General features: G+C 59.3%; 1 protein-coding gene across 1 annotated transcript in view; it reads right to left on the bottom strand.

The window, feature by feature from the left end:
- Positions 1-3,846: 3,846 nt before the first annotated feature.
- Positions 3,847-8,339, bottom strand: part of Grip2 (glutamate receptor interacting protein 2) — a 58,781-nt gene continuing 54,288 nt past the window's right edge. The window contains 3 exon segments of the mRNA XM_048356322.1: positions 3,847-6,023; positions 7,160-7,306; positions 7,893-8,036. Coding sequence (XP_048212279.1) covers positions 5,865-6,023; positions 7,160-7,306; positions 7,893-8,036 — 450 coding nt within the window. The 3' untranslated portion in view covers positions 3,847-5,864.

The following is an 8,339-nucleotide window of genomic DNA, read 5'->3' as shown; positions in this document are numbered from 1 at the left end:
GGGCTGGCCCCGGCACGCGGAGGGCGGCGTCCGCAGGGAAGTGTGCCCTTCCTGGCCTCCTGGCCCCTCGGCTCTGTCCTCATCTCCCCAGACTTGTTCACGATGCCACCCAGGGCCACCCCAACTAGCAAGGAGCACCCAGAGCTGCTTTGGAGGTTGGCTCTTGGAGCCAGCGGTGGAGCCGCCCTGGGGGTGGTGAGCTGGCGCGGCCTTGAGCCCTTCAGTTCTGAGTCCGGCCGGAGCGGCTGCCGGGCATCCGCTGCCTGTTGTGAAAGTTGTGATTGCAGGGGGCTGGCACCCCCGAGCCGGCAGAGCATGCCGGAGTTCCCTTGACCCTTCCCAGTGCCACGGGCAGCGCACACACGCAGACACACCTCTGCCCTCCCCATCCAGGGTCCCAGTCCAAACCGCACCGACGCATTGTCCCCACAAAGCCACAAGGCTGCCTGGCAGCCGTGGAGGGCGGAGGCCGGCTTAGATTTTCAGAGTTGGGGTTCCCCTCAGTCAGGAGTTCGGACTCCCCCTCCGCACTCCCACAGGGGCAAGTCTGGACCTTGTGTCTCCCAACGAGTGTATGCGTTTCTCTTTCCAAAGCTATTTACTCTGCCAAACCACACCGAGTCCTCTCCAAACATGAACCAGTTCTACCATGTTCCTATTTTTCTATGTACTATGGTCGCTGTGGTGTCTGATCGAGTGTGTGTTGTTGTGTTTGTTGTCATTTAGCCGAGTAGCGATGTGACCTGTTTCCTTTTGTCTTATGGAACTTTAGTAAACTAACCACTGATATGAAGACAGGTGACAGGAGAGCGGGAAGGCCTTGTGGTCACTTCCATCTCCCCCCCCGCCCCCCCTCCCCGTGAGGCCTCAGTATTCTGGGTTGGTAGACAAATTGCAACATTCTGGAAAGGCCTGAAGAAGGTCTCTTCTCATAAGATTCCCAGACCAAATTCTAGACCAAAGACACAAGCAGACCAAGTCTCCAGTGCTGCCGGATGGAAGGTCCCCCTCTTCCCTGCCCGTCCCCCGGTCTCCCGGGCACCTGTCTTCAGTTCCAGTCCCCTTGCCCGCTCCCCGGCTCTGTACCATGTGCAGTGATGATTGTCTTTATGTCGCCATATGAATGACACTTTTCATTAGAGCTCGTGACTCCGGTCCACGCGTGTCTTGCAGAGTAGGCTCTCTGCTTGGGACGGTCAGAGATTCTGACCCCACGCGGCCCGACCTGCCAGAGCCGGGCGGGAAGCGAGGGAGGGAGGCACCAGCACGTGCTGTCACCATAAGGAAACAAATAGCGGGGTGCCGGGGCTGAGCCTCCCCCCCAGGACACGTTGATCATTGAGGGGACGTGCTCGCCGCGGGAAGGGCTCCAGTGTCCTCATTGTAAATGGGAAAAGGGGGCCCAGAGCAGGTGGGGACGGCGGGCCCTCGGGCCAGGCAGGGGGTTTGCCTGCCAGCTGTGCCGTCTCCAGGGTGTGAGCGGCGAGGCGGGCGTGGCCAGGGCTGCCCTCCACCCCCGGAAACACCCCCCCCACCCGGCCTGGAGGAGAGGTGAGCCCCGACCACCCCCCCCCCCCCCGGTGGGGAGACCGAGACCCCTGCACAGCAGGACAGTAGCCCCGGCCCACCCCCCGCCCCAGGAGCGAGCAGGGGGAGCCCGCTGCCTCACCCGGATCTTCTGTGGAAGCGCCAGCCTCGCCCGCACTGCAGCTCTCCACCGGACATGCTCTGGGCAGCCGGGCCAAGGGCCGCGGCCCCCACTGCTCCCCAAGACACAGACAAGCCAGGAAAGGCACCCCAGAGCAAAAGCCCCTCAAGGTCTTACCGGCCCTCAGACCCGTGATGTGGGTGCTGTAAATACCTCTGTCTGCGAACCCCCATCCAGTGCGAAGCCACAAGACTGAGCCCGGGGAGCAGAAGGGAGCGAGGCCCCCCTCCCCCCTCCTCCTGGCTGCCCTTGTTCTCTGGGCGGCACCGCAGGTGTGCCCCAGGGTGGCACGGGGCATCTCGTCATCTGTCTGGCTTCAATCTGAGATGGTTGCTCCATTATTATTATTTTTTTTTACCCAATTAATCTTTCCAATCCCTAACAACTGTGACTGTATTTAGCACAAGAAAAAGCCAAGAACATGGGTTTTGCCTCCTTCCAGAAATATGTCTGGTTCATCAGGACATTTTTTTTAAAAACTTCAAAATATTTTTAAGGTGTTTTAAACTTTTGTAAAAAATAAAAACCAAAAAAACCGAAATCAACCAACGAGAGGAGGAACATTTGTATCTGAGCAAGACCCTGGCGTGTGACTCAGTCTCGCAGTAAACAAGCTTTCGTGTATAAATGTTTTATGATATGGATCCCTGTATTTTGCAGGGTTTTTTTTCCTCTTTTGCTTTTTAGATAAATATGTATATCAATATTTTAAATTCATCTTTGCTTTTTTTAGAGGAGTTTGTAATCACCTTATAACATGACAATAAACATTTCCTTTTTAAAATCCAATACGTGTGGTGTATTTGGCAAATACTTTGCAGTTTCTAACAGGTGTTCGCCCTGCTCCTGAGAGGAAGAAACAGGCTCTGGGCCGGCTCACCGGCAGAGGGGCTTCAGGGCTGGGAATATTTGCATATCATGAGATACCTCCGGGCTAGGACTTCTCATAATGCACACAGCCTGAAGGACATTTTATAGAATATTCTGGGTTACTCCCACATTTGGATTGCAACCTTGTCGTGTGGGAAGCAGTGCTGGGTTGGTGTTCAAAAAGTTCAGCACCTGGGCTGGGGATATAGCCTAGTGGCAAGAATGCCTGCCTCGGATACACGAGGCCCTAGGTTCGATTCCCCAGCACCACATATACAGAAAACGGCCAGAAGCGGCGCTGTGGCTCAAGAGGCAGAGTGCTAGCCTTGAGCGGGAAGAAGCCAGGGACAGTGCTCAGGCCCTGAGTCCAAGGCCCAGGACTGGCCAAAAAAAAAAAGAAAAAAAAAAAAAAAAAAAAAAAGTTCAGCACCTGCATGCCCACGGCGCACGCCTGTCATCCTAGCCACTCAGGAGGCTGAGACCTGAGGATCGCAGTTCAAAGCCAGCCTGGGCAGGAAAGTCCATGAGACTTTTTTTTTTCTTTCTTTCTTTTTGCCATCCTGGGCCTTGGACTCAGAGCCTGAGCACTGTCCCTGGCTTCTTTCTGCTCAAGGCTAGCACTCTGCCACTTGAGCCACAGCGCCACTTCCAGCTTTTTCTATATACGTGGTGCTGAGGAATCGAACCCGGGGCTTTATGCATGCAAGACAAGTACTGTACTGCTAAGCCACATTCCCAGCCCTCCAGGAGACTCATCTCCAGTTAAGCAAGCACTAGAAAGCTGGAAGTGGAGCTGTAGCTCAAGCAGTACAGCGCTTTGGCCAAAGACCGCTCAGGGACAGCATGGCAGCCTTGAATTCAAGCCCAGGACCCGTGCCTGTGCGCGTGCGTGCACAAACACACACACACCAGATCTTTTGCCAGGCACGGGTGACTCATGCCCTCATGCCTATGTAGACTAAAATCTAAGCTACCTTCCTGAGGTAAATCCTTTGGGCTGCTTACTAGCTTACTGACTTAACTAGACTATGCGCTCTATCTCAACCACCTGTGGCCAAATAAATGGTAGAGGGCCTGGTGTGCGTGCCCGGGCGACTGAGGGCCTGAGCACTGTCCCTGAGCTGCTCTGCTCAAGGCGAGTCCTCCATCGCTTGAATCGCAGCTCCACGTCTGGCTGGTTTTGTTCTTGTTTCTGTTTCTGGTTAATTGGAGATGGGAATCTCACTGGCTTTCCTGCCTGGGCTGGCTCTGAACTGTGATCCTCAGATCTCACTCAGCCTGCGGAGCAGCTAGGATGACTGACGGGCGTGAGCCACCGGTACCTGACATGGCAGAGGTTCTGAGTGGATGAATGATCCAGAAAGCACGTGAGATGGCACGAGATTGACACACAACTGACCCTTGTAAGCCCATGAATTCAAGGGAAAGACTTAAGTGCATTTCAATATTTATTAAAAATTGATCCCAACAGTAATCGCCCCCCCGTGGCCCCCCCCCAACTGCAGTACCGGCAGGACAAAGTTACACGTGGGCCCCAAACAGACCCTAGGCAGCTTTTGCGGTGCAGCCTGCTGGCTTGTGCTTCCAAAGAGCCTTAAGAACTCTCCGTAGAAAAATAATTTACACAGAATAGGCTCTCGGCCAGAGAAAAATACAGCTTTGGGGGGAGTGTCACCCGCAGTGCATAGGCAGGCAGGACTCGGGCGGGCGGGTGGGGTCTGCACGGACACCTGTGAGAAGCCAGGGGGATATTGCATATGAGGAGGCCCCGTTGCATATGTGTGGGGGAATGGCGGAGGCCTCGGCCTGAGGATGACCAGCCTGGATGTGCTTTCTCGTGCCTGGAGGCCCGGAGTCATGGAGTCGAGTGTGGCTTTCCTAAGGGGAGAGGCCCTGAGAGTGTCGGGTCCAGCCATGTCACGTAACAGCCCCCCGAAAGGCTGAGAGGCCCGCCCAGGGTCACGCGGCGTGTGGCTACTGGCAACCCGGAGCCTTCTCCGCCATCCTCGGCCTTCAAAGCAGAGCTCCGAGCTTTTGCTCGATGCCCCCGCGTTGGGGGGTGGGGAGGGTGGGGGGGACTACAGGGGCTCAGGGCCGCCCAGACGCGTCTGAGCAGCTCTGAGGGCGCGGCGCGGGGAAGCACAGACGGAGATGGCCTGCACCTGCGCACCGTCCGCCTGACTTCCGAGGGGAGCCAGAGCCGCCGAGGGTCAGCCAGCGCGGAGCCGGGGCTGGAGCAGAAGCTGGCCTCTGTGAGCCCCAGGAATGGATCAGGATGGGGTGGGAGGAGAGGACCCTGGTTTGAAACCCACTTCTCAGCCCACGGGAGGGAAACAGCCAGGCTGACATCCTCCAGGTCCCTGGCCCAGACCAGGCCTGGCCCCTCGCGAGATGGAAATGGTGCCTAGGGCTGCTGCTGCTTGCAGGTTTCAAGAGACTGCTCGGCCCCAGGACATTGGAGGCCGTCTGTTGGGCTTGAGAAAGAGCAATCCTTCCTTTCCTCCAGCCCGCCCCCCTTCCCGTCTCTACCCCAGCTTCTCTCTTCCTGGGACTTCGCCAGGCACCCCCCGCCCCTCCACCGCCTGTTCCCAGGTTCCTTGGTTGGGAGTGGCAGGTGAACCATACTTCCTGGGCCCTTTGTCCCCAAATGCCACAAGGGGCACAGGATGCCCAACAGCCCCTGCTGACACTGGGCCCGCTCTGCGGCCCACAGAGCTAACGTGGACGAGTCACTGACCTTCAGTGGCCGGGACACCAGACACCCAGCGCGGGGCCTCCTGAGTAGAGACACAGAATTCGAGGTCCTCATACCAACCGGCCCGAACGTAAGGATTCAGAAGCAAGGCAAGGGCTGGCTCCTTCCTGGGCTTCTGCCCATCTGGAAACTGACACATGAGCCCTGGTACACATTGCCTGCTTGCCTGAGCCTCGGTCCCTGACTCGGGTAAGGCCTCCGCTTTTCTTGTTTGCCTCTCCTGACAGGGCGCTTGCACCCCTGCAGGACCTGGGGAGCCCCTCCTGCTTCCCCCACCCCTTTCTCCCTGGCTGTGCAGCCATCCCAGCCCCTGTGGAGTGGGCTTCTCTGAGCGTCTAGAGACCTAACTTCGTGAGGACCCAGATGGAGCTCCAGTTGGGGCCGGGACCTTGCTGCCCGGGCCCCCAGTGACCACAGAACCGAGAGCAGAGACCGAGGCCCAACCCCGGCTCAGAACCTCCCGACGCACAGATGGCCCGAGGGGGGGCCCACTTCCGCAGCCCAGCCATGGGACGGCGACCCCAAAGGCCTTCAGAGCATCTGGGGGCCGCTGGGGCCTGGTACACGGGGAGTCCGGCGGCTCTGGGCCAGTGGGTTGCGGCTGATGACCAGTTCTAGGATGTCGCCGGCCTCGGCTAGGAGCGGCACTGCCAGGCAGCAGTCAAAGTCCCGTGTGCGAACATGGTTGACCTGCAAGGGACACAAGCAGGGGACAGAGCAGGGACCGGTTGAGCAGCTGAAGAAGGTGGGGATTGTATGGACCTGCCCCAGCCTTGATACCAGGGTCAGTGCTAGGGCGCCCTGAGGAATTGCTTTTCATTAGCTCTCAGTTCTTCTGGAGAAAGTTCTAGGGAGATCCCTGCATACCTTTCGGGTCGGGCCCCTCTAACTTTGCTTCTCTCTTTTGTATAGATATTCTTTTTTTTTTTTTTGGCCAGTCAGTCCTGGGGCTTGGACTCAGGGCCTGAGCACTGTCCCTGGCTTCCTTTTGCTCAAGGCTAGCACTCTGCCACTTGAGCCACAGCGCCCCTTCTGGCCATTTTCTGTATATGTGGTGCTGGGGAATCGAACCCAGGGCCTCATGTATACGAGGCAAGCACTCTTGCCACTAGGCCGTATCCCCAGCCCATGGCTTTTCATTCTTGAGATAAACAATTTCCTTTCAAGAACAAATGTAAATTGAAAAAGGCTCATCAATCTAGAGAAAATAGAAGTAGGCTGAAAATAAAAATGGCTGAAACCAGAGTAAAGGAACATAAACAGCTAAGGCAGGGGGCAAGGGTGGTCTGAGGCGGTCCTGGGGGGTCCCCGGGGGTCCCCGGGGGGTCCAGGGTGGCCTAGGCTCCCTTGTGGAAGTTGGGCAGGTCACATGACTGGTTCTAGGCCCTCTAGCCGGCAGGGTGAGGAGGAAGGGCCGGGTGTTGCCCCCAGGCGAGGGCGGGGCTGCTCTTCAGACAGAGAAGCTCAGGAGACGCCACCTCAACAAACGGCAGACACCCGAGCCGCACAGGGAAGCCAGCAGAAGCAGCAGCAGCTCAATCCAGGCTTGCCGGGGCTAAACAGACCCTACCTTGGGAAAGGGGCGCGGCTTAGCTGTGGCGAGGCCCTGAGTTCAATCCCCAGTGCTGCCGGAAAGTGAATGAGCACGTACCGAGTGAGTTTCCCTTCTCCCTTCCCAGGAGGGGCCCGCGTGGGCGCGCGGTTTTGATGCCCCCGTGCCGCAGGCCGCGGCGTGGGTGCCGGGCATCGCTCCCACGCGCCCTTCCCCCTTTTCACAAGCGGGGCCGGGCCTGGTCCCCGTCGGCGCCCCCCCCCCACCCCCGTACCTGCAGGAGCCGGTCGAAGGGCCGCAGGCCCCCGCGCTGGGCCGGCCCGTCGGCGCGGACCGTGTGCACGTACACGCCCTTCTCCAGGAGGCCGTCCGAGACGCTGAACCCGAAGTCGCTCCGCGCCGGGTCCTTGCGCAGCGTCACCTGGGGGCGCGAGGGGACGCGGCCCTGGAGCTCCGCCCGCTGCAGCCTAACCCCTCGGGCTGGCATTCGGCGCCCCTGGGGGCCAGGGCCGGGCCACCGCGCACCCCGACCCCCGGGCCTCAGCACGCGGGCGCCGCTGGGGCCTTGGAGGCCTCGCTCCCCGCTCGCTCGGTGCCCTGCTGCGTCTGAGAGCCCCGGGGCGTCCGCACCCCAGATACCCCCCCCCCCCCCCCGTGCTCAGGGACAGAGCCGGCTCCCCCCACCGGCTAGGGGCAGCCGCAGCCGCAGGGGTCTCCTGTCGCTGTGGTTCCCACACAGTGACCCCAGGTGGCAGGAGGTGCCAGCTTCCGGCCCCCCGGGAGGGGTGGCAAGATGTGAGCTAAACTGACGTGTGGTTGTCCCCCAGTTCAGAGCCAGCCCGGGCAGAGTCCACGAGACTCTTGCAATTAACTACTGAACGCGGAGCTGCGGCTCAAGCGGTGGAGTGCTAGACAACCACCACCACAACAAAAAAGCGCAGGGACGGCACCCAGGCCCTGAGTTCGAGCCCCCGGACTGGCACAGACAAGAAGATTCCTATGCCCACCTTGTGCATCTCCAAGGGTGTTGGCAGCAGCAACTCCTGCAGGTCTTCGCGGGACTCTCGCACCTCCCGGGCCCTGGGCCAGGGCCGGGGACGCGGCCTGCCCTCCAGAGCCGCACTGGGCACGGTGCCCGTCATGATGGAGGCCTGTGGGAGGGGACGGGCCCGCGGCTCAGGTGCTTCCCGCTGCGCCATCAGCCGGTCAGCGTCCACGCTGAGCTCATTTTCTCCTCCGCCCCACCTTACACACAAGCCGGGCAAGATTTGAACCCAGAGTCTTGCTGCAAAGCCAGGGCTCCTAACCCCCGTGCTCTTGCTATTCATAAGCACAAATAAGAAAATGGTGAGCTGGACAGAAGAAGGAAGAGTCCAGAACGGTGTGAAGAGACAGGAGGGAAGCCTCTGTGGCAGAGGGCACAGCCTGTGCAAAGTCCCAAAGAGTCCTCCGAA

Source organism: Perognathus longimembris, chromosome 10, assembly GCF_023159225.1.
Source record: "Perognathus longimembris pacificus isolate PPM17 chromosome 10, ASM2315922v1, whole genome shotgun sequence".
In the NCBI taxonomy this organism is placed as follows: Eukaryota; Metazoa; Chordata; class Mammalia; order Rodentia; family Heteromyidae; genus Perognathus; species Perognathus longimembris.
Note: the sequence above shows the minus strand (reverse complement) of the source record. Positions and strands in the feature narration are given on the sequence as shown.